Raw genomic sequence first — 26,157 nt, 5'->3', positions numbered from 1 at the left:
CTGCCTTTAATATGGCATAGGGTATAGTAAATAGGCATTGCTTATAGGTCAGAACCAGCACTTTGAATTGTGCCTGGAGAGAGATGAGGAGCCAGTGGAGTTGAGTGCTCCCTGTAGCAACTTCCTGCAAACAACCTGGCTGCAACTCTTGGCAAACTAAAATACCACTATGTTGCAAATCTGCGTTTTCAGGGGGAGTGCAACCCCCATCTCACACTGTATGAGTCTCTGGTCCCAGATACATTTATTAACTGACCAGGAGCACCTCTGTCTTGTTTTGATTATGCTTCAAATTGTTTGCCTTCATCCAGTCCAGTGCAATTGCCAGGTACCCATTTAACACAGAAACGGCTTCCCTGAATTTAGGTGGAAAGAAGTAACAGAGCTGTGTATCATCAAGATATTGGTGACACTTGACCCCAAAATGCCATATGACCTCCCCATATATGGTTTCATATATATGTTAAATACCATGGGGAACAAGACTGAGCCCTGAGCCATTCCACAGGCCAATGGCCAAGAAGTCAAGCAGGAATCCTTCCGTTCCACTCTCTGAGATCATATCTCTAGAGAGAGTGGTGCAACTGTAGAAAATACATCCAAGCCCCATCCCAGAGAGGTGACTCAGAAAATACTCTGCTATAGGAAGTTGCTGAGAGGTGCAGCAGAAGCAAGAGGGACACGCTGGCTAGTTCCCTGAGTAGATGATCAAAGATGACTTCTCCCATAACCAGACTTGAAATTATATTGGAATGATCTAAGTCAGGGGTCCTCAAACTTTTAAAGCAGAGAACCAGAACAGTTTGAAGCAACCTAAACTTATCAGTATTTCAATGGGAAATATGGCCCTGCTTTTGACTGATGAGACGGCCAGGTTAATTAGCATGGTTTGTTGTTGCCCTAAGTAAAGTTTTTTTAGACTTAGGGCAACCCTAAGTCTAAAATTTAGAGAGGGGGCTGAGTAAATGACCTTGGAGGACCACACTCCCGGGTCTTAGTTTGGGGACCCCTAATCTAAGTAATCTGCCTGGTCCAGGAAATCATGAAATCAAAAAGTCCTTATATGATCTAGTTCATGGCTTACACAAAAGCAAAATGTTAGATAGTATATGATTTTTTTTTTACATTAGCTGGCAAAATAAACAATATAAGCAATTACAAATCATGTGTTGTATCTTTTCAAATTGCCCAGTCATCCCTCATTAGTTATAGGCTGTATCTTTCCCCCTTTAACTCAAAACAGATTTTATTCTGCAGCTCCTCCACTGATGTTTTCTCTGAATGCTAATGCAAGAGACTTCCAGGGAAAACAGATGACACGGCATTATTTATAGATGTCATTTGTCTCAACTAATGCTCAAAGTGGAAACACTTGGTAATGCATGCAGATGAATGTATGCTCACATTACCTTCCTGGCATTAATAAAGATTAATAGTCCACAGCCTGATTTGTGTACATTGATCTAAACAGTCATGGTAGGATCCATTCATGTTGTTTGCCAAGGCTTGCTGCTTCTTAGTTCTTTAAACAAATGCAGTGTCACCATTTCAACCAGGTCTACTATTGATTTAAGACCAAACATCACATGACACTAAAAGTGGCAAGTTGTGTGTACTGTTTAAACAACTGTGATAAATGAGATTTAATTCTTCCCCACCAGCAATAAAAATGCCTCTCCAAAACTGCTATTCAACCTAGAAAAAAAAAGGTTGGCATCATTGGGAGCTTTCTAGCTAGAAGAGGATATTATAAATATAGTAGACACCCAACTCTATTACTCCTTTCTACCTGATTCCAAGGAAGTGGTTCCTGTGCTAAACTGGTGCCTGGCAGCTGTAATGGATTGGATGAAGGCAAACAAATTGAAGCTTAATCCAAACATGACAGAGGTGCTCCTGGTCAACTATAACACAAATCTAAGAATAGGGAGTCAGCCTGCGTTCAATGAGGTTACACTCCCCTTCAAAACTCAGGTTCACCGATTGGGTACTCCTGGATGTGGCTCTGAACCTGGAGGCCCAGGTATCAGTGGTGACCAGGAGTGCTTTTGCACAGTTGTGCCTCTTCCTGAAGAGCTTGGATCTGGCCACAGTGGTACATGCCTTGGTTACATCTCGGTTGGACTGCTGTAATGTGCTCTATGTGTGGTTGCCTTTGAAAAGGCTCAGAAACTTCAGTTGGTCCAAAGAGCAGCAACCAGACTGCTAACTAGGGTTAGCTACAAAGAGCACACAACTCCACTATTGCAATAGCTCCAATGGCTGCCAAAACTTTTCCGGGCACAATTCAAAGGGCTGGCTTTGACCTATAAAGCCCTGTATGGTTCTGGTCCAGGTTATCTGAAGGAACCTATCTTTTTCTATGAACCTGGCAGACATCTACAATCTACTGGGGAGGGCCTTCTCTTGGTCTCACCACCCACTAAAGCCCACTGGAGATTTCTGGATACAAATTTTGTCCCTTTAATTTTACAGCATTATTTATTTTTAAGAAGGCATGGTGGTATAGGTTGATTATCCCCTATTCAATCTGCTTGTGACCAGAAATGTTTGGGTTTTCTCATATATATATACACGCATATACTGTAGATACATAATGAGATATCTCAGAGATAGGGTCAAAGTCTAAATGCACATTTCATTTATATTTCATATACACCTTTATTTACATAGTCTGAGGGTAATTTTACACAAGATATTTAACAGTATTGTGTATGAAACAAAATTTTGTACACCGAACCATCGTAAAACAATGTTGTCAGTATTCCAGTTCTCTATGTGCACAATTGCAGATGTTGGTGTATTTAAGATTTCGGAATTTATGAAGAAGGAAGGTTCGACTTGTACATGAAATGGCAGTAACACTAATACCTGTGGTTGTCATTCACTCTTTCTGATATAGGCTTGTATTAATAATCAAACATGGCAATACGCATCAATAATCAATGCCTTTATTACCTATATACATTTTAAATATGTCACATCAGGCAGTAGTTATACAATAAATCCAAGTACTAAAAAATATGAACAGTAGATCAAATATTCAGTGTTGATTGTATTTGAGAAAAGGCCTTTCACAGGCCTGAAAATGTTACTCTAAAGGCATATCAATTGACAGATTTCAGCATTTCCAAGCGGCAGGGTGACAATTCTCGCCATTTCAGCCACACCAATTTCTTTTCCAAACAACAACAGCAATTGATTCAGGTCCTTTTTAGGGGCTCTTTACAAAATAAAGATTTTTTGTGTAGCAGAGGTCTGTGGCTAAATGTCAACGTCCTTGCAGATCCACCTTCTTAATGAATATACACAGGATGCTGTGTTTCTATCAGTACGGTCAACCATATAGCCATGATTACTATTATTTAAAAGCCAGTGACAGGCAACTACTTTGCAAAGCAATGTGGTATTTGATACAGGAGATATAAGCTCAGCTAAGGGTTTTCTCTGCTTTGGGACCCATGTGGGACTCTTCCTCCCCTCAGGCAACGGCAGTGCCTTGAACACGTTGGTCGAGTAGTTGGACACATTCTGGACTGGAATGGGCATTTCTCTTCACAACTGTTTAAAGCCAAGAAATTAAAAGAAATGAGAAAAGAAGTGTACAACATGGTCTGGATAAGATTAAAAGAAGAGATGTAATCTATACTCCTTATTCTATTTGGTAAGGTAGACTCTCACAGTTTTTTACTAATTTGTGAATTGTCCATCATTTGTTTTTACAATTTCAGGGCCCATGCAGATAGGCCTTGAACCTGACACCTATCTCAGTTTTACCGGAATAACCCTGTTTTGTCCCAAATTAATTAGATACCTATCAAAGATCTGGGTCTTTCTAGGTGTGAGCCCAGTGTGGATTGGGCCTGGGGAGCGCAATCCCCAGGCCCAATCCACACAGCCGTTTTAGGATTTTCAGACTCCATAAGCCATTAAGGTACTTCTGGGGTCCTCCTGACATGTAGAAATGATGAACCAGGAGATGGGGGGAACAAGGAGTGCTCAGCAGTATTTTAATGGCAGCTGGGTAAGTTGTTTTAATTTTAAGGGCTTATTTTTTTGGGGGGGGGGGGGCTTCTGGGTGTCCTCCCGGAAGTTACTGGGAGTGTAACTAGATAACCTCCGGGAAAGCACAGGTTTTTGGAGGAGCTGTAGGGACTAAAACCCATCCCGAAATGGGTTTCTTAAACCCACTTCAATGTGCATTTAAATGAAGTCTGGAAGTGCCCCTAGGCTTCACTCCCCATTTCCAATAAAGAGTTCACCCAACACGTTTTAGTATTCCAGTTATATTGCAGACATGGCTTGGGTCTATGATACTTCAAATACTTTTTCTTCCTGTATACATCTGTCCCGTTCATTGAAATCTCCAGGGAATGGCTTTTTAAAATGCTTCAGTGGCACAGGTGCATCGGATTGTGATACAGGAAAGAGACTTCTTTGGAGCCGTTAAACTCCTCATCTGGGAGAATTAATTTGCTTCCTCTATTTTGACTTCTTGCATCCCAGCTAAGGGTGCATCTACACTGCAGAATTAGTGCAGTTTCACTATCATGGCTCATGGAATTGTGAGAGATATAATTTGGTGAGGTTCCAGCACTATTTGGCAGAGGATGCTAATGATCTTGTAAAACTTCAACTCCAAGAATTTGTATGTGTGTACATGAGTTATGCTTCAATTACTGATTCTTGTAGATACTACAGCCATCTTCCCCATCCTTGTACTCTCCCGATACGTTGGAGTACAAATCCCAGCATTGCCGGATAATAGATCACTGTTGTCTCTAACACATCTGACCAACTTTAGGTCATGGAAGACTGTTCTACAAAGTATTCCTATTCATTGGCATTATTTAGTTCATAGGTATGGAAATCTTCTTTCTTCTTTCAACAAGGGCCAGAATCAATTTTAGGTACGTTTTAGGGATACGATGATGGGCAAAGCCAAAAACAGAAGGGAAAAAACAAAAACAGCAGCATATTTTGGCTTAAAGCTCATGCAGCCAGTAATTAAGTCTTAGGAGAGGCACTTCAAAGTACCAGAATAGAAAGCTGCAGAAAGAATGGAAAGTCATCACCATGAAACAATGATGTTATGGGAAAGTGGTTGCAGCCATTTGGGCCAGATTGGATTGGGGAAAATTTGCCTTTAGGGCCTGAGGCTTCACACCCAATTTAACATGAAGTCCAGCTTGGAGGGAGAACTTGGTCAGGGACACAGTCAGACATGGATCAAGCAGGCTCTTTCTGATTGACAGCCAATAAGGAGCTTACCTGCAAGTTTCTGCATTAAATGTCTTGTGTTTCTGAAAACAGCTTTCCTGGCTCTCTGTGCACAAGTAACAGCTGCAGTTCTCTTTGTTCTGAAATAAATTCCCAGAGCACTTCCATTTACAGATGCACTCACAGCTTTCCTCGTCAAAGTCCATATTTGGTGCACACATTGCAAGTTCAGCAAGTGAAGGGAGTCCTGGCATAAAATACATGTTTTTAGGAGAGAGAATGTGAGAAAGATTTATACATAACTGGCTCCCCAGCCCACACAAAAGCCCTTTGCAAAATGTTGGCCATTCATCACACTGACAAAAGTCATAGAAATCAGCTGTAAATTCAAGATAATATCCTGCAAGTCTTGGATTAATGGAGAACAGCACACAATCTATCCACAGATAAACAAACTACAAAATTTATAGCAGGAATATAATTTCAATTTTCATAAATAAATAACTAGAACTAGGGGAACCACAGCTTTTAAAAAATATATATAGTATACATTTCAGTAAGAATTGCTATTGTAATAGTAATGAACCCAGAGTATTGCTACAGCTATGCATATTGTTTCAATTTGACCAAATTCAAAGAACTTTAGCATGCCAGAGGGAAGTTTGAGTCTTTGTACAGAAGTTCACCAATGACATATCACAAAAGCATTTTTAGACATCTTTGTCTCAAAAGAGTTTTGTTTTCTATTGGGAAACTGGATCTACAGACAATGGGTAGATCTACAGTCAGAGGCGGCCCTAGGTAATTTTCAACGGTAAGCAAACAGTATTTTGGTGCCCCCCCTCTTAACCAATCATTGATATATATTTTCTCTTCATTGTGGGAGTTTTGTGTGCCATATTTGGTTCAATTCCATCATTGGTGGAGTTCAGAAAGCTCTTTGATTGTAGGTGAACTATACATCCCAGTAACTACACTTGCCACACTTGCTCCCTTGCCTGGCCCGCTTTGGGTCCAGAGGCATGCCTGAAGACCCCAGCGTGTGCACCAAAAGTCACCTCTTCTCCTGACTTTTTCCTCAGCCATTGGGACCAAGAGAGAGAGAGAGAGAGAGAGAGAGAGACAGAGGTGGAGATGCCCACCTTTCCTGAAGGTAGGCGCAAAAGCAAAGGAGGGAGCGGAGGTGGGAGATACCTCCAGCCAGAGGGGCTCTCTCTCTCTCTCTCTTGGTCCCAATGGCTGAAGAGAAAGTCAGGAGAAGAGGCGACTTTTGGTGTGCACGCTGGGGTCTTCAAACACGCCTCCGGACCCGAAGCGGGCCAGGCGCGGCGGCCCTGCCCCTTGGCCCACCCGCGGATTGGGGAGAGGAGAGGAGGCGGGTGGAGCGCCGGGGAATCGGGAAAGGGAGCTGGTCATAGGGAAGGGATCGAAAACGGAGAATGATTGAGCGCTGGCTCTGCTCGCGCACCCGGTGGCCGGGTGGAGCATGAATGAGAGGGGCTAGGCGAGGCTCAAGAGCCTGGCCCCTTTGGGAAGAGGATCGCCCGGCAGCAAGGCAAGAAAGCCGAGGCTCCCCCGGACTGCTAGGGCTGTTGTGAGCTAAGGGGGCACTCCTCAAGTGGTGGTTGAGGGGCATTTACAGAGGCGCCTTTGCGCCCCTGGCAAAAAAAAGTGTTCTGTCTACAGTATACAACTCGACATGTGCATTTGGGGAAAACCTTGTCCCGTTTCGTGTCCCAGCTTTCGTTGGAGGCCCCAATCAGTTTTTTGTAAACCTTCCAAAATTGGGAGGGTTGTTTTCAGTTCTTTTGTTTCAGGGCCTGAAAATCAGACCATTATTAGGGTAGGAGAGCTTCCTGGTTCCCCTTCCCAGCGTGCATTCTTCTTTCCTGGCACCTGCTGTTCCTACTATAGAGTAAGAGGTGCTCAGCTGTAGGCACTAACAGGCACGCATACTTTCTAGGCCTGCCTGCCACACATACACTCTCCTTTGAAAGAGTGTATATATGTGGCGAGGCATGCAGGCAGGCCTGATTCAGGCCTGCCTGCACACCCCACCACATATGCCCCGCCACACTCTCTGAGAGTGCGTGCATGGTGGGGCATGCAGGCAGGTCCAGAGCATGCCTGCAGCCGAGCTCTGGGCCTGTCTGCCTGCACACCCTGCCACACATGCCTTCTTTTGCCAAGGTAAGGAGGCAAGTTGATTGAGGGGTCGTTCTTCTGCTTCCCAGGTTGCCCAGTTGTCCATCCCTACATCTGGAACCTGGAAGGGGAGCAGCATCGGGGAGGAAAAGAAGAAGGATGGAGAACGAGGATGAGAAGAAGTGCAGTGCATCCTGGAGCATGCCTGCAGCTGAGCTCCAGGCCTGCCTGCCTGCACATCCCAACACACATGCACCCTCTTTCCAAGGCAAGGAGACAAGTTCAGATGCACATGAAAGCAAGCTGTAGGCAGGCTTTGGATTCGAGCAGATTTTCATGTGGAGAAGGGGCTTCCTGTTTCATGCTTCCAAATAAATGGAAGACACGAAAGAATCAATAGATATTGTAGGAACGAATTTCACACACATGTCTATATATATTGCAAATGTTTTAGAAAATTATAAGAAAGTTGATCATATATAAACATCACCTAGGGAATAAATACGAGGGCATTGCCCCCCCCCATTAGAATTTTGCCGTCTGAAATGAAAATTTCCTTCAAATTTCTAGCACTGCAGTAACTTAAATCTTCAGCTGAGTATTTAGAAATAGAATGTATGCATCCAAAGAAACGAAATGTAAACATAAAGAATTCTTGATGTAAATGATCTTTAGATCTCGATTTCTCTGATGTTAGAAATCTGAGGACATTATTTCATATCAAAAAAATTGTATAAAATCTGAAGACAGAAGAAAAATTTTATTTAGGGAGAAAAGTTGCTACTTGTGCACAATGCCCCAATGATGCCCCTCCCCCATAGATAGGCTTATGCTGCATCTCTGTGTAAAATGAGTGCAGTTTGACACTACTTTAATTGGCATGGCTCAATGCTTTGGATTTATGGGAGCTGTAGTTTTACAACGCATTTAGCCTTCTCTGCCAAAGAGTGCTGGTGCCTCACCAGATTATAATTTTCATGATTCCATAGCATTGAGCCATTGTAGTTCAAGTGGCATCAAACTGTGTTATTTCCACAGTGGAGGTGCACCCTTGGACATCTGGCACTAACCTCACTCACATTGTGGGCTGCCAGAATTCCCCATCCATTTTAGCTACATGATCTCATGCTATTTTCTCAGATCTGTGCACCAGGCTTACTTGTTATAAGAAAGAGCAACAACAAGAAACATAAACAATCTAGGCCAAGAGAATTTTTGTCATTTTATGAAACACTTGTTAGGTATGTTGTATCTACCTTCCCTTATTCCAGGATGTTCTTTGTCAATAATGCATTCACATTTACTGCTATCCCAAATCCATCCTTCGTGACACAATCTGTTTATGTGGGGGCAGCTGGATGTAAACAAGATAAAAATCAAACAATTTTAGAACAGAATGAGAAAGTAGGTCATGTTTAAGTACATGCTACCTGGCCCATGAGATTTAGCTCATCTTCCTGCCTGTGCTTTCCCTACTAAGGTATATTTTGTGCATGGACATCAAGAATATTAGCAGATGTAAGCAAAGTTGCATTGTGCGAGGTGACTGCACTTTCTGTATAAAACAGCAACAGTGTAACACACATGTGAATTTTCCTTGTGTGTGTGCTCTCTTGCTTAGCTTAACACATTATCAGATTGCATCTACACTATGGAAATAATGCAGTTCGATACCACTTATACTGCCATGACTCAGTCAATGGAATGTTGGGAGTTTTACTTTGTGAGGCACCAGCACTCTTTGGTAGAAAAGGCTAAAAACTTTGTATACATCTTACATGATTCCATGGCATTAAGCTATGATAGCTAAAGAGATGTCGATTCTACTACAGTGTGTAGATTTATTTATTTATTTACTGCGCTTATATACCGCAATTCTCAGCCCAAGGGTGACTCATTGCGGTGTCACAGATGAACTCACAGCCAAGAGGTTGGCATCAGTCAATTTCAAGGTATATCAGAATAACAAATACAGAATAATGTTATAGTCATATTTCACTCAAGAGGCATAATGAATATCCATAAAAACTTTATGTAGGGTTTAATGGGATTCTGGAAGTAGCCTAAATAGCAGCTAAGATCCCACACCAGACTATTTTGCACAACATTATGGTGATGGAGATATGTTGTTGATGTCCAACCATGCTAGTAAATTGTGATGATGCACCATGGCGCACCTCATCACACAATGAGGGTTCTCATTGCACAATGGGACATGTTGTGCATTTGGGTCATATTGTGTTTTTGGCTCTGCATACCACAATGGTCCCAATGGCATAGCTATGCCTTCACTCTCCTCTTAAGAAAACACACGTTGTTCATTAGCATTATTCAACTATACATTATCATCAATTGGTTTGCAATAATGCACCTTTCCAACAGAATGGTAGCTAATGTTCCCAAACTCTGGCAGTTTCTCTCCATGCCTAACTTTAGGATCATTTGACAAGAAGCCTCATTACCATCAAAGGGACAATTCGGGGAACTGCTAAGTCATCAAACTGGGGCCTCCAACTACATTCCAACAGCCTGCTGTTTCTTAATTTGCCACAGCTGCCTTTGTCAATTTTGACCTTTTTTGGGGGGAAAAACCTCCATAAATATTAAAGACGCCAGGGTAATTAAAAACTGCTGTTAGAAGAAGAGACATCCTTATACATTACTCTTTCTTTAGAATACTGAGAAATGCTGACTTTTTATATATGCTAAGAAAATCATATTTAACTAACAAAAACAATTTACAGACAAAAAATATGGTTAATTGTTTTCCTTCCTTCCTTTTGCTCCTTCCACACAGCTGAATAAAATCACACATCTGCTTTGAACTGGAATATGTGCTAGTGTGGACTCAGATAACCCAGTTCAAAGCAGATATTGTGGGATTTTTGCCTTGATATTCTGGATTATAGGACTCTGTGGAAGGGCCCTTTCTTTCTTTCTTTCTTTCTTTCTCTCTTTATCTTTCTCTCCTTCTTTATTTCTCTCTTTCTTTCTAAGTAGGGATGTAAAAAGAGGAGGAAATTGACTGTCTTTCTTACCGATCGTCCTCTGGATCCTGAACAGATCTTCGTATAACAGAATATGATTGGCGCTGCATATTTGTTAGGCACTTACATCCTGTGTGGTTTGCAATTTTGACTTCAATTGGGTCTGGCACATTTGTTAAAGGTACAGAAATCTCAAAAAGCTGTGAAGTTGAGAAATAATACATTTTGTTATTGTGACTATAATAATAGTCAGATATTCATTCCCCCTTACATTGGTAAATGTATTCATATTCATAATTTCATATTCATAATTTATGAATATAGTCTTACAATTCAGTATTTGGACATGTAATAGATATTCATCCAAGATTTGTGGTAGTCTTATAGCTTTCTGGCACATCTTTGAGCATTACTTGTTGGAAGGCATGTATTTCCCCTTTCATATTAGTATTAGGATTGCTATTTTAATTACCAAATGGGAAATGGGGGGATGGGCACATATGTTTGTGTAACAAATGTGATTAGTATTTAATTTATAATGACATCACTATGAGCTGGCCCTAGACCTGAAACCTCAAGGCCAGGGATGATTCTGAACAGGCAACCCTAATTGGCATAAATGGAACATACTCATTTGCTGTGTAAACAGTTAACAGGTTCAGATCTGTGAGCAAGTTATGGAAGTGACTATCTTTCAGACTAAATACCTGAGCTGTAAATTGAGGGACAATAGTAGGTAACTAAACAGGGCTGTTGTGAATAGTGAGCTTCAAATAAAGGGCACTTCTGCAAATTTTAAAGTGATTGATAAATAACCATTCATCAGTATCTGAACATTTTACAGGTGTTAGATGCAGCAGATGTTTCTAAGATTCAGGCTGCAATCCTTTTGGTAAGAGCTCAATGGTAATGCTCACTCTTTGTATGCAAGGTGTTAGGATCAACATCAGATATTGTATCCTTCAGATGTTCCATACTACATGTCTCATCATACACCGGTCATGCTGGGTAAGGATGATGGGAACTGTAGGGTCCCATGTCAGGGGAAAGGAGAAATATTAAATAAATACAGTGTTCTCTCACCGCTTCGCAGTTCACTAACCACGGACTCGCTGTTTCGTGGCTTTTCAAAAAAATAATTAAATACAAGTTGCGAGGGAACACTGTATATAACAGACTTGAGAACCCCATGCCAGTGGGGAAGCAGGGAGGGAGAAGGGTGGCTCCAGCAAGGGGAGGGTGAGGGGGAAAGAGGAAAGGGAGAGAAGAGAGAGGAGAGGGAGAGAGGAGGGGGAGAGGGGGAGATGGGGAAATGTAGGGATGCCATATACAGTATGGTATCCCTACATCACGGTTTTTCACTTATCGCTGGGGTTCCTGGAACTGAACCCCCACAATAGGTGAAGGAACACTGTAAATCCAAAATAACCAGTGTGTCTGTGTGTATGTTGATGTAGATGTTATTAAGATAGATCAACCTTGCTCTAAGTAAAATAGCTTGAATGTAGATTTCCTTAGGAATAAGCTATAAGTCCACTGAGTTAAATGGGACTTTGTCTAAAGAAGCATGCACAGCATTGGACTCTTTGCCAAGGCACTGTGTAGCTGCCAAAGAGCAGAAAGTGATCAAAATACCATTTTGGACACATAAGAGGTGCTAGTGTTCATACAGCTGAGGTTCTCTTCATTGCAGCATCCTCCACATCTGTAGACATTCACACAAGGAGGCTTGAAGAACTTATTGGTGCCTGCACCCAACTCTTTGGCCACTTCTATACAGGTCTCTCGTGGGACACACTGGGTCCTTTGCCACTCCTCATCTATAACTGGAAAACAAAAGCCATTCTCAGTAAACCACAGAACTGGAGACCCTAATAGGTCAGCAGCATTATTCACAACTGTGAGAGGTAAGATAATGCTTTGACAGGAAACAAATATTGACAAAGATCCTACATTAGGAGATATATTTCTTTCATATGGTTGTGATATGCCTCTGAATGTATCTCCTCCTAAAAACTTTTCAATTTGGCAGCCACTCGAAGTTGGTGGAGAGCAGAGGAAGCAGGAGAGACATCAAACTATTCTTCAGGAACTTCTCTGAGATCTGTAGGAAAACCCCAAGTATGTTATTTCTCTTGTAACACACGAATGGAATGCCAACCAGTAGAGTCCTGCTTCATTAATCCAGTGGAAATTCGGTGGCCCTCCCAAAGCTGTTAGGCTGCAACTCCCAGCATTCTTCTTCATTGGCTATTCTGGCTAGAGTCATTGTGAACTGCAGGACCAAAGCGCCTTTGGAGCCACATGATTCCTAGATATGGTCAAGTTCTTCCTTGCTTTTCAATAATAGTCTTTAAAGCCTCTCCTGCTACCCAGCAATGTCCAGCCTAATGAGGTGTTTTATATCAGGATACAACTAATTAAAATAGGAATGTTAAAGAAGAAATGAATTTTATTCTTCAAACTGCTTGTTTCTGTAGTTCTCCTTTGGTTTATGTTTGTGGATCTGCATGTGCTGCTGTTGGTACATTCCTTGCATGGTGATTCCTAAATGTTTGTTTCCTGTTTGAATGCCTTACTTCTTTGCAGAGTGAGAAAATGTCTATTGAAGAAAAACAGTTTTGAGCAAAAGAAAATCCAAATAATGTTATGGCAAGAATTTAAGACATTGCTCCAATTAACCTTTTCTCCTTTGTGCAGGTCAGACTCTGTACAAAAGATGGCTGCTCAAACTACAAACTGTGTATGTACTAGAATAGAGTGAGGCAGAAAATAAATGGGTGAGTTGCGATTAATCAGGGGTGTGTAAACGTAACAGTACCACTATTTAGTAACTTATGTTCATAAGTTACTAAAGAATACCACAGAAAAAAAAACCCCAAAGTGACTAGAGCTCTTTCTACACTGTCATATAATCTAGATTATCAAAGCAGATGATCCACATTTTCTACTTTAAACCAGATAGTATGTGTCTACACTTCTATACAATCCAGTCCAAAGCAGATAATCTGGATGTTTTATGGCAGTATAGAAGGTGCCTATGTCTTCCAGGTGATTCTATGATACGTTTCTATTGGAAGTTACCATAGAGTTGGATTGGAAGACCTAGAAAATTCCTTGAGAAGATACATCACCAATGCAACCCTTGGGGTAACTTCTCATTGAAGCCATTCATTTCAGTAGGGTTTGCTATTATCCATAATTTCCTGTTTCCACAATCAAGAATGTATTCCCTGTGGATACAGGGGTCATACAGTACATGTGAAATAAAGAAATCCTTGGGGTATTAAGAAGTGGCTTGGGATATTGAAGGATGAGCATTGTTTACTTCTAGTAATTAACATAAATTCCTATTAAAATTATTTATGTCTTCTGCACTACGACTTGACAGGTGGCTCTCTATGTTATAATAAAAAGTCAAAGTATATTCCACAAGTTTGACATCTATCCAACCTTACTTTAGAGGAAGAAAAAAATCCATCATCAACTTTGCACCTACCTTTGAGCATCTCAATATCATAGAATGCAGCTGCAAATCGTGTGGAGCGATGTGAGGCAGATTTTGAATCCAAGGCAGCTACACTCTTGAGTTTTAACCGGCACTTCCACAGCTTCCAGTCCTCGGAGTGGGTAATTCGAAGGAGCTCTTCTAGACTGGCTGCCTTTCTAATCTGTTGTTCTGACCATTCCAAGGCGGAAAGTGCTGTTCTCTGAAAAGATGGGGGCAAACCACATATGTTAGGAGTATATCACCAATTATTTGGCATTGTTAGGGCAGCTTTCTTCAGTTTGAGTTGACTAAACCAATGTAATAAAGATAGCCCTGTGGAATAAAGAGGTTGATTAACCAGCCTTAAAATCAAAGAAAAAACAACAAAAGTCAACCTCAGATTAACAGAAATGTTGGAGAGTAGATTTAGTCTGGATCTACACTGCTTTATATTCCAGGATCTGATAAATGTTTTTAAATTTGTTTATTTATTCCTTATTGTAAATTTATTTTATAGGTTATGATTTTACATATGCATATTGATTTGTATTGTCTTTTACATAATGTTCTGAGCAGCTTTGAATCTTGTTTAGAGGGAAAGTAGGATATGAATAAAGATTTATTATTACAGTAGAGTCTTGCTTATCCAACCTTTGCTCATCAAACATTCTGTATTATCCAACGCAGTCTGCCTCCCGCCTGGATCCACAGCTGTTTCAATGCATTGCAATGTTTTGATTCTAAATTCCTAAATACAGTAATTACTGCATAATTTTACTGTGTATTGAACTGCTTTTTCTGTCAATTTGTTATAAAACATGATGTCTTGGTGTTTAATTTGTAAAATCATAACATAATTTGATGTTTAATAGGCTTTTCCTTAATCCCTCCTTATTATCCAACATTTTTGCTTATCCAACATTCTGCCAGCCTGTTTATGTTGGATAAGCAAGACTCTACTGTATTATAATCTGCTTATCCCAAATTATCTGACAGTGTCGACTCATATATTTCAGTTTAATGTGAGTAATCTGGATGAGATCCCGAGATATAGAGCAGTGTAGATCCAGCCATAGTAAAACATCTGAAGGTTTAGGCTGGATCTATACTGCCATATAAACCAGGCTTTTTGGGTCTTTTGGCTAATTTGATGTCTGTGGTGATATGCAGAGCCCAGTTTAGGTGGTTCAGTTCACCTTGGAGGAGGTAGTGCTCGCAGATTCTGTGTGCATGCTTTGTCAGGACTTAAATTGTGCATCTTTTTTGATCTGGGTAATGGTTGGAGTTTTTATGTATGGTAGGTATATGTCAATGTGCATAGGTTTTCTGTTACCTGTGTGGCCCAATTGTTGACTTGGTTTGCAGATAACTAGGACATCTAGAAATTGTAATTTTCCCTTTTTTACAAAAAAAAAATCCATGGTAAATTGGATATTTGGATGGATGTTATTGATGTGGTCTAAGAACTTGTTTAGTTGTTCTTCTCCATGGCTCCAAATGGTGGGACTGTCATCCACATATCTGAACCATATAGTGGACTAGCTTGTTGCTGTTTCCAGGACTTGTTTTTCAAAGTGTTCCATGTAGAAATTTGCTATGACTGGGCTGAGAGGGATCCCCATGGCTACTCCAGTTTTCTGTTCATAGAATTCATCATCCCATTGGAAGTAGCTTGTGGTGAGGCAATGTTGAAACAGGGCTGTGATGTCTTCTGGGAAATTCAGGTTGATGAGTGTGATGGTGTCTGCTATAGGGACCTTGGTGAATAGAGACACCACATCAAAACTGATCAGTTTGCCATTGACATTGGGTTTGAGATTGCTGATTTTTTTTCTATGAAGTGGGCTGAGTCCTTGCTGTAGTGCAGTGGTTCTCAACCTGTGGGTCCCCAGATGTGTTGGCCTTCAACTCACAGAAATCCTAACAGCTGCTAAACTGGCTGGGATTTCTGGGAGTTGTAGGCCAAAACACCTGATGTAGTGTGTAGTGAGCCCAATATGGGTTTTTAGTTGTGCAGCCAGAAATTTTGCCAAATGGTATGTGGCACTCATGATGGGTCTGACCAGAGTGGAGTCCTTGTGAATTTTGGAATTCCATAAAGCCTAGGAGGGAGGGCTTCCGATTTGCAGCAAATCAAATATTAATGACAATTTCAACAAAAGGAGGAAACCATGAAAAATGTACAAAATTTGGTTACCAATATTTTAAAAAACACCAGAATCAAGACAGTAAATAAAGATCACCATTCAAAAACAGGGAAATTCCAATCCGCAAACAATCAAATACCAGTTAACACCTTCTAAACAAAGTGTAGACGGGGGGGACGGGGACTTGGGGGACTTCACCCCCCCCCCCGAAATTCTCATGGTGGTCCGTGAGAAGGCCTTACTGGTACATTATTTAAACTGTTATGTTTATTCATATCATGATCTGATCACCATGCTCAATATATCCCATATGCATGGGGGTATTGGGGTAACGATACAAAAGGTTTGCTAGGGTAGATCCTCTTTCACTCAGACTCAGCCCCCCCCCCTTCCGAAACAAAACCCTGGCTACGGGCCTGCCTCAGGCAGTAACGGCCAGCTGTTGCAACTGCAAAGCTACTCAATGCTAATCAAGCTGACTAATTGCAACATTCACACTTGCTTCAAACAGACAAGACTTCTTTCTCCAACCCTGGAAAATCCACAGATATACAATATATATATACCCCACTTGCCTCATTTCCAACAGGCCCTTGAACAAACCTCTGAGGATGCTTGCCACAGATGTAGGTGAAATGGCAGGAGAGAAATCTACTGGAACATGGCCATACAGCCCAAAAAACTCATAGCAACCCAGCTGAAATAGCGGTTGAGTCTGTGTGCTATAATCTATTTTCATGGTGAAATATGGGAGAATTGTCATTATACAGTGGACTGTTAAAAAGACACTGTAGAATTAATGTCAGTTGAAACCACTTTAACTGCCATGGCTTAATGGTAAGGAATGACAAGAGTTGCAGTTTTGCTAGATCTTTAGTCTTCTTTACTAAATTTCATGGCACCAAACTACAGTAGCCATCATTCATAGCATTGAAATTTAATAAAACAGTTCAATTAAATCTTAAGCACAGATAGCAAAGGAACTGAAGGGAGATGCCAGCAAGCTGGAATGTGTCCAGAAGAAGGTGACTAAAATGATCAAGGGTCTGGAGAACAAGCCCTATGAGAAGTGGCTTAAAGAGCTGGGCATGTTTAGCCTGCAGAAGAAAAGGCTGAGAGGAGACATAAATATGTGGGGGAAGTCATAGGGAAGAGGGAGCAAGCAAGCTTGTTTTCAGCTGCCCTGGAGACTAGGACACGAAACAATAGCTTCAAACGACAGGAAAAGAGATTCCACCTAAAGATTTGGAAGAACATCCTGACTGTGAGAGCTGTTCAGCAGTGGAACTCTCTGCCCCAGAGTGTGGTGGAGGTTTCTTCTTTGGAAGCTTTTAAGCAGAGGCTGGATGGCCATCTGTCGGGAGTGATTTGAATGTGATTTTCCTGCTTCTTGGCAGGGGGTTGGACTAGATGGCTCACAAGGTCTCTTCCAACTCAATGATTCTATGATTCTAGAAGTTAAAGTGGTATCAAACTGCATTAATGCTACAGTGTAAGTGCACTTTAAATGGGTTCTACAGCCATCCAGCCTGAACTCTCCCTAGAAGCCAAGATGACTAAACTGAGACTTTCGTACTTTAGTGATTTCATGAGAAAGCATGACTCACTAGAAAGGACAAAGTGGAGGGCAGTAGGAAAAGAGAAAGACCCAGATGGATTGATTCAAGGAATCAACGGCTGCCCTAAGTCTGCAAAATCTGAGCAAGAGTTGATGCTAAGGTGAACACAGTAGCTTTAATATTAGACAACACAGCAATTAGAAAGCTAAACAAGAACTTTATTTATTAGTAAGAGGAAACTCCTGATTCCAATCTAATACAATTGTGCAGTCAAATGTTAGTTAGGGACTCAACTACACTGCAATACCTACACAGATATGACTTAGAGCAGGGTTGTGCTCCAGATGGTAGTTCTCAACAGCCTCAATCTGCATGGCCCAAGGTAAGGATACTGGGATAAGATGCCTAACTGTATCCGAAGAGCTACAAGTACTCCACGCCCTCCATGGAATAGCTGGAGAGTAGAGAGACTCTCATAATTATATATGCCACATCATTCAAAAGACATCAACCTTTATTTCAAATATGGACTAAAGAGCATCATCTATACTCCCCACATTTTGCAATTACCATTAATTTCAAAATTATAATTATACAATATTTAACATCTTCCTAATGTCATAATTTGCTACCTGTGTCAGAACAGTCTACCATATAATTCAAAAAGGCAAACACAATTATATTTCTCATGAATTCTGAATTTGCAAATAACATGACCAAAAACTGTATCAGCTAGATAAAGCTTTCCTTCTCTTTTTAATGAGATAATTTAGTCAAGGATAGTTTTGATCGTATTTATCTGATCTTTCTGCATTAAAAAACACATTGTGCAAGATAAAAGTCTAAAATAGTTGGGTTTCTTTGAGGATTTACTGGAAAGTAATGGCAATGAACAGGACTTTTCTGGAATATTACAACCAAAGTTCTTAAAATATAAATTTGGATCTAAATTGAAGCATTTTATATTAGTCACAGAAGCAATAGGAGCACATTATTTGTTCTTTTGAATCTTTCCTAACTTAGGATGATGCTAAGGTGAACCCATCACAAGGTATTTTGACAAGATTTCTTCAGAGTGTTCACCATTGCCATTCTCCGAACATGAAAAGTGTTAGTTGTCCAAGGTTGTCTAGTGGCTGAGTTGGGATTCAAACTGTGGTCTCTGAAATCTGGCAACAGGCAATAAAGTGTGTTTATTGACAAGATGTATACACTTAATACAATTTATTAATCCTTATCAAAAGCCATATTTGGCATACTGTAAATCACAACACTGAGAGTATATTTTGTAGCAATCTTGTAATGATGCATTGGTTTTACTTCCAATTCTTGTATTCTCATTCCTCTCATTAATTTCACAAATAAAAACAAAACATGACAGCTTCAAGTTAATCAGGGTTTGTTTGTGTTTTTTTTGGACTGCCTATTAGTTAGTTGCCTTGAGAAAAACCTTGATGGGTGGTCAACTGAATTGAAAGGCTGGATATCAGAGATAGACTCTGGAATGTGCATTGATGTACTTTCTTTTCTCTTAGAACTGACAAAATGGCATTGCAGTTAGAGCATTTTCTCTAACAGCCCCTCATCTTCTGATAAGACATGGTCAACTTCCCCAGCACCTGTCCTTGAAACATCTGCCTAAAAGATGATAAGGCTGCAGTAACACGGGACCTCTTCACACTGCAGTTGTAGCACCTTGATAGCTCTTTAACTGTCTATCCAATAAAATCCTGGGGTTCATAGGACTTAGAATCCTCTAATCAGCTCCCCTAATTATAGGATTAGAAATATAGCAAATAATTCTACTTACCAGTACCAGTAGTTAAACTGATATCAAAGTATTATAATTGGGTATTGTGGATGCCACTCCCATTTCCCCCTAGTCATTCATGTTTCCAAATAGACATGCGTAAGTATTTCTAGCCGTCTTCCTCAACATGATTTTCTCCATATATGTGAGACATAGGCTGACATTTATTACCAAAAAAAGAGAGAAGATATTCATTACCAAAAGGAGAGCAAAGGACACTGAATACATGTGTGCCTAGATGGATGCCTGTAAATGCTTGAAGTGACTTGAGTAAGCTACGACCCTGCTCAGTTTATAGTCCAGGAACTACTGATAGGCAACAATAAGATCCTGCTCTCCATTTAAAAAATATTTTTTCTTTAAACATGAGAACTCAGGTTTGGATATTGGATTAGGACTCTGTAAGTCCAGGATTTGAATTCCTGCTCAGTTATGGAACCTACTTCATGACCTTGACCAAGTCAAATTCAACCAAGGCAACGCCAAAACCATCTCTGAAACCCTAATGACAGGAGCGCCATTCTTGGAGTCAACTTGAAGTCACATAACAACAAATCTTTAAGCACAGTGACTAGACTTTGTTGTTTATTCATTCAGTCACTTCCAACTCTTTGTGACCTCATGGACCAGCCCAGAGCTCCCTGTCAGCCATCACCACCCACAGCTCCTTCAGAGTTAAGGATACCATCCATCCATCTTGCCCTTGGTCGGCCCCTCCTCCTTTTTCCTTCCATTTCCCCCAGCATCATTGTCTTCTTTAAGCTTCCCTGTCTTCTCATGATGTGGCCAAAGTACTTCATCTTTGCCTTTAATATCCTTCCCTCCAATGAGCAGTCGGGCTTTATTTCCTGAAGTATGAACTATGATGATTATAATCCAAGACATTTGGAGAACAAACGGTTGAGAAACGTTTGTGTTTAAATTAAGGATGCACATCCTTTTAGAAGTTGCTAGACTGAAACGCCACTGTCATTTATCAATGGCTATTCTAGCTAGGATTTAGAGGTAAAGGTTTCCCCTTGATATGTCCTACTTGGGGGGTGGGGGGTGGGGGTGGTTCTCATCTCCATTTCTAAGCCAAAAAGCTGGCGTAGATATCTCCAAAGTCATGTGGCTGCCATAACTCCATGGAGCGCTGTTACCTTCTCGCCAAAGCGGTACCTATTGGCAGAAGATGGGCCTTTCGGTCAGCAAGTTCAGCAGCTCAGTGGTTTAACCCATTGCACCATCAAAGGCTCTATTTGCAGTTAGGATTTGCAGTCCAACAATATCTAGAGCATTTCTTCTTTAACTGTGAGTCTCAACCCCAAATGGTATCCCTTAGCTTAATGTTGGGGTCCCAAAGAATTGTCAATAGTGAACTTTTCCTTAATGTCACCTAGTGGCTGCTTCAGACATTTACACAAATCTATTGTGCAGTGCCACCAGTATTTATTCCCCCCTCCCCATTTTCTTTCACTTTATGAAAAAGATGAAAAATTGTGTTCCACCCTCCCAGTGTCTGTTGGCTCTTCTGTCTCCCCAAAATGAGATATACATAGAACCTTTGAAAGCCTTCTTACTGTTGAAAATGGAAGCTACATTTGGACACACAACTAAGTGCCTACAGGAGGTAGCATAGATCTAGCTAATATACCTCATTTATTTGTTTTGCCTTGTCTGTAGCTTCTCAAATAGCACTCTAAAGACTTCATCAGATGGAAGGGGGGGAAACAGGGAAAGTAGAGAAAGCAGAGGAAGCCATCTCAATGCATTCCTTCATCTTTTGTTGTCTTCTGGGTTGGCCAGCCATCCCATGTACTCACTGCACCTTTCCCCGCATTTCTCCCACTTTCTGATGCATGGAGTCAGGTAACACTTGACTCCTGAAGATGACTGCTAGGCTCAATTTCCGTATCTTTTGGAAACGGAACCCCACCAGAAGTACCTTTATGTCACGTGACAGCCTCCTCGGGACTTTCATGGGGCTGTTTTCTAAGTGCATGGAAATGGATCCTAGCAGCCGTGTGATGACTTCCTTAGGCCTGACTTTACTTCCTTTTAGTTCAGTCATTTCTTTCTTAGCAATAGGGAGTCTAGGTGGCATACCTTTTATCTTTCATATCTTTTCCTAGGAAATACTAGGAAATGTTTGCTAACCAAAGTGTTTTGGATTTTGAACTTTTTGCCAAATTTTGGAATACCTATATTTGCACATGCATACATAATGCGATATCTCAGAGATGAGACCAGAGTCTAAACATACAAATATTTTTTGGTTCATGTTCAGCTTATATACATAGCCTGAAGGTAATTGTATACAATTTTTTTATATAGTTTTGTGCATGGAAGAGTTTGTGTCAATTGAATCATCAGAAAGTGCAGGTGTCACTATCTCAGCCATCCACATAGATGATTTTGGAGGATTTCAGATTTTTGAATAAGAGATGTTTAACCCGCATCAGGTTTCATACAAGTATTTTTGAGTTTCTTCTCTGGCATGCTATCTGACATTTCATATCTAGTCTCCATTGGTCTGAGCACTTGGAAGGAATAGTGTCTAAAGTGAGCTATGTTTTCTCTCCCTACTGGTAAAGTGCACCTTCTGGACAATTTTCAGTGATGTAGGATAATGCAAAACCCAGAGTTTTGGGGCAAGAATGATAGCCACAGGTACAGAACATGTATTTCCTCTATGAAGACCAACTAGCTGGATTCAGTGAACAAGGACTTAACTGAACTAAATTTAAAGCTGTGCAATTTATAGTCCAAATGCCCAGAGAGAGTGTCTGTTTTGTCTTGCTAAATGCATGCTTGAACTTGCCAAACTGAAGAACTTGCTAAGGAGCCATTGCTAGCAGTTGGGAATCACTCCCAAATGCTTCAGAACACAACCATCATACTTTTAGAGGGTTTTTTTGTGTTATGTGAAAGTAGCATACTTTTGTAAGAGTAGTGGAGAAAATAAATACTTTTCAAATTTATGATGTGAGAAAAATGTCCACTAAACTGCCACTATAGAAGTAATATAACTTATTTTGGGGCTCTTTTATGTAGCATATAGATCTCGCCATATCTGGTAATCTGCTTAGTTCATAAACTAATTCACTGTCTATTTTAATATGTCAAAAAGGAGTTGTTGAACTTCCCTGGGTTTTTTTATAACCTGCCACTAAGAAAAGGTTCACAGTATACTAGTCACTGACTGCAATCTGACACTTGCTTATCTAGGAATAAGGAATTCTTCAACCTAGGTATGGTTTACTTTTAAGGAGGTAAGTAAACCATACTATTATTTAGAATATGTTCTAAATAATGTGAACTAAGAAGCCAATTGAGACAGAGTAAGTAATGATACCAAAACTGCCAGTGATTTTGCCACTAGTTCTAAATAGTCTTTTCTCATTCCTATGCAACTGAATCCTATGCATTAGATTGGGACAGTAAAATTTATTCCCAAGTGAGGATGCCTAGGATTGCAAACTGAATCTGAATTATGGTACTCATAGAAGTTAAATGGAAATCATTTCATGGATAATAAGACCAATAAGATGGCATACTATAGCATGAAGAAATGATTACACACTTTCTTTTTTTTTTTTAGATTGACCTACACTACTTCTGCGTGTTGCTTGAAGAATACAATTGTCATTATATCATTGTACTACATTAATGCCCAATAGATTGGCTGATTTACATTAAAGCCAAATACTAATCTAATAGCAGTTCTTTTATAAATGTGAACAGGACAAGATTGTCACAAGAACAAAATCCAGTTTATCTGTTCTTATCATATGAACTCTTTATATACAAATAGAAGTATTTACTGCTGAACTGTATGGTAATTTGAGAGCTTTCATGTGCAACCTCTGAGCTGCCCCAAAATCTTTTTCCTACAGTTGTATTTTACATTTATTATCTAATTTACTGGTTATTAAAGTAAAGGTAAAGGTTTCCCCTTGACATTAAGTTTAGTTGTGTCCAACTCTGGGGGGTGGTGCTCATCTCCATTTCTAAGTCAAGAGTTGGTGTTACCCATAGACGCCTCCAAGGTCATGTGGCCAGCATGACTGCATGGAGTGCCATTACCTTCCCGCCTAAGTGGTACCTATTGATATACTCACTTTTGCATGTTTTGGAACTGCTAGGTTGGCAGAAGCTGGGGCTAACAGAAGGAGCTCAGTTCAGCAGCTTAGCGGTTTAACCTGCTGTACCACCGCAGCCCAGTGGTTATTATTGCATGTGTATTATGCAACTGATGGGAAACTCAGAACGACTGATACTTTTCTAACATAGAAATGAATTATGCAAAAATAGACAAAAATTCCAGCACATTTCAAAGATTCCCTTGGGACCTAGCATTTTCAGGTGTTTTCTCTGTCAAAGAATTCCTTTAGAATTCATTTTTTTCTTGCATAGATCGGTTAAGTGAATAAGGAATGTGAATAGGAATAGAGAGAAAGAATGTTAGCATCCCCAAATAAAATAAAATAAAATGTAAAGTAGAATCTGAATAGAAGGAAGAGAGTTAACAATAGATGACACAAACTAAGTATACAAATCTAATACTTTTCAGCATGGATCAGTGCAAAAACACATGGGGAACAGGACAAAAGGAGCAATATGCAGCATTAGACTTCTTTTTCAAGAGGTAATGGTAGAAGGAATTGTGTTTAGACATGTTGATGGTTAAAGTAAATTAACAGAAGATATTATTACAAAACATTTGAATACATTGGGTTCCTTAAAAGGATCCATTTGTCATCTAACATACAATAGAGTCGTACTTTAAATATACCATGAATCATCACTTGTCTCTTAATGGGAAAGATCCCCTGTTCAAAGATGAGACTAGGGAATATCTTTCTCCTTCTCTTTCTCCCAGTTGTTTTACAGGTTTTAACACAGATGCACCCACCACCCAATAGTATAATTTAAGGGTAGAACAAGCAGCTGCAAGGGGAAATCATTCATAGTTGATTTGAATGCCACATCCAATGCCAGGAATGACATTCTGCTCAAGGGATGCTCCACTCCTGCCAGTAGAAGCAAACTCTGGGTATCAGCCAACAACTTTAAACGGCCAAATAGAACAAAACTATTGGGTAGAAGTGGCTTCCATTGGAATATTGTTATATCTATATAATTTTGCTCAAGCAAAATTTAATCAAAAACTAAACAGCTACATCCTGCTAACTTAGCCAGGATGGAACATTGGTCTCTGGAGCAAGCTTGGCCTTGGAAAAAGCGCTGAGTGACTTGGGCAAGTAATACTCTCTCAGCCTCTGAGTAAGGCAGAGATCCCACTTATCTCTCTTTCCAAGATAACCCCACTGATGGCACTGCCATGATTGGAAAGAAGGCATGACTGAAGGCATGTAACAACATAAATCGTATTCTTCCAATACATGCTAAACAAATAGCTAAATCTTTCTCCCAAACATTTCTAAGTAAAATGTGTCATCGAAGGCTTTCATGGCTGGAATCACTGGGTTGCTATGAGTTTTCCAGGCTTTATGGCCATGTTCCAGAAACACTCTCTTCTGACATTTCACCCACATCTAGTTAGCCAGTCTTTGAAGCTGCAAGGCCATTCAATGCTAATCAAGGTGGCGAGTTGCAGCATTCACACTTACCTCAAGCAGACAAGAGTTCTTTCTCCCACCTTGGACATTCCACAGATATATAAACCTCACTTGCATAGTTTCCAACAGACCTCACAACCTCTGAGGGTGCCTGCCATAGATGTGGGCAAAGCATCAAGAGAGACTGGTTCTGGAATATGGCCATACAGCTTGGAAAACTCACAATAACCCATTTTCCTACTTGGATGTTTTGTTAGCCTTTCCCAGACAAAAATAACTGCAACCCTCTAACTGTTCACATAGGAAAATCCACATAATTTAAAATTGAAGGATTATATTAAAAACTCCCACTTACCTTTACAGATCCATATTCAGATCCTCGCAGCAGATGAAGGCAAAACACAATGATTATGTTTACCACTATCCACGGCTTGTACATCCTTGTGTTTAACAGCCACACTTTGCTACACAGTTAGTATCACACAGCTGGAAAAAGAATAGTTTCAAAATACATTTCTTTATGGACCGTTCATTTTTTTAAATGCACCACCAGATCATTTCTCTCCATCTGCTGTAGACTTGACAAATATACATCAGAAGTAAACAACTGCCGGGTTTTGTTGTGGGTTTTTTTTTTAAAGAGTGGAATTCACATAAACAATGTCATTTCTTTCCTGTTGATACTTGTTGAGATTCAAAAATATAAAAGAGTAGACAAATGTTTCCATATGCCAAAAAAGTGATTCCAGTTCAAAAACTCAATCCATCTCAAGAAAAAAGTGAGAAGAAAATCAATACTCATTTGTGATCCAGAAAAGGTTAAAATCTGCTGGGATTTCTTGGTGCTCCATGTTACAGCTTCCTTTAAAGACGGCAGTATTAACAGCCAATGTTTTGAGCCACGGAGAGCTGTAATCCAACTCTGCATTGAAACTTTTTTTCACAGCCTTCATGGAAGCCAGAAGCATGCGTCTTAAATCTGATACAGACACTGGCAGAGAACACACTCACATTTTGGCTCTGATCCCATTTTGTCCCTGCCAATGGCGTAGCCTTTATTAAACCAAAGCAACGCAGAAGGCCATTATTTTAAGGAGAATGACCTGAAACGTGAAACCTCAGCACATGCTCTTATGTGGTACACTATAAATCGGGCTGTCCCAGCAGCAGCACCTTGTTCCTACATGTTTTAAGTTCTCTGTGTTGTAAGATTGTGGTACAGCACACTCATGTTT

The 26,157-nt window shown here is 40.3% G+C and overlaps 1 protein-coding gene across 1 annotated transcript; it reads right to left on the bottom strand.

The window, feature by feature from the left end:
* Positions 1 to 2,935: 2,935 nt before the first annotated feature.
* On the bottom strand, positions 2,936 to 26,079 carry VEGFD (vascular endothelial growth factor D). The gene is made up of 7 exons (XM_060770007.2): positions 25,278 to 26,079; positions 13,852 to 14,062; positions 11,988 to 12,178; positions 10,404 to 10,552; positions 8,622 to 8,719; positions 5,272 to 5,467; positions 2,936 to 3,561 (listed from the first exon to the last, which is right to left on the bottom strand). Exons 1-7 carry the CDS (start codon positions 25,359 to 25,361, stop codon positions 3,435 to 3,437), a joined length of 1,056 nt encoding a protein of 351 aa, XP_060625990.2. The 5' UTR covers positions 25,362 to 26,079; the 3' UTR covers positions 2,936 to 3,434.
* Positions 26,080 to 26,157: the final 78 nt, after the last annotated feature.

Source organism: Anolis sagrei, chromosome 3 (genome assembly GCF_037176765.1).
Source record: "Anolis sagrei isolate rAnoSag1 chromosome 3, rAnoSag1.mat, whole genome shotgun sequence".
Lineage (NCBI taxonomy): Eukaryota > Metazoa > Chordata > Lepidosauria > Squamata > Dactyloidae > Anolis > Anolis sagrei.
This window is presented reverse-complemented; position numbering and strand designations above follow the sequence as displayed.

What these genes read in the sequence shown, in the direction of transcription:
- VEGFD (XM_060770007.2), bottom strand. Translation starts at nt 25,361, where the DNA reads ATGTACAAGCCGTGGATAGTGGTAAACATAATCATTGTGTTTTGCCTT. An exon ending in CTGAATATGGATCTGTAAAG is followed by an intron (nt 14,063 to 25,277) that starts GTAAGTGGGAGT and finishes CCATCTTTTCAG; the next exon opens with AGAACAGCACTTTCCGCCTT. An exon ending in TTTAATGCAGAAACTTGCAG is followed by an intron (nt 3,562 to 5,271) that starts GTAAGCTCCTTA and finishes GGCTTTAAACAG; the next exon opens with TTGTGAAGAGAAATGCCCAT.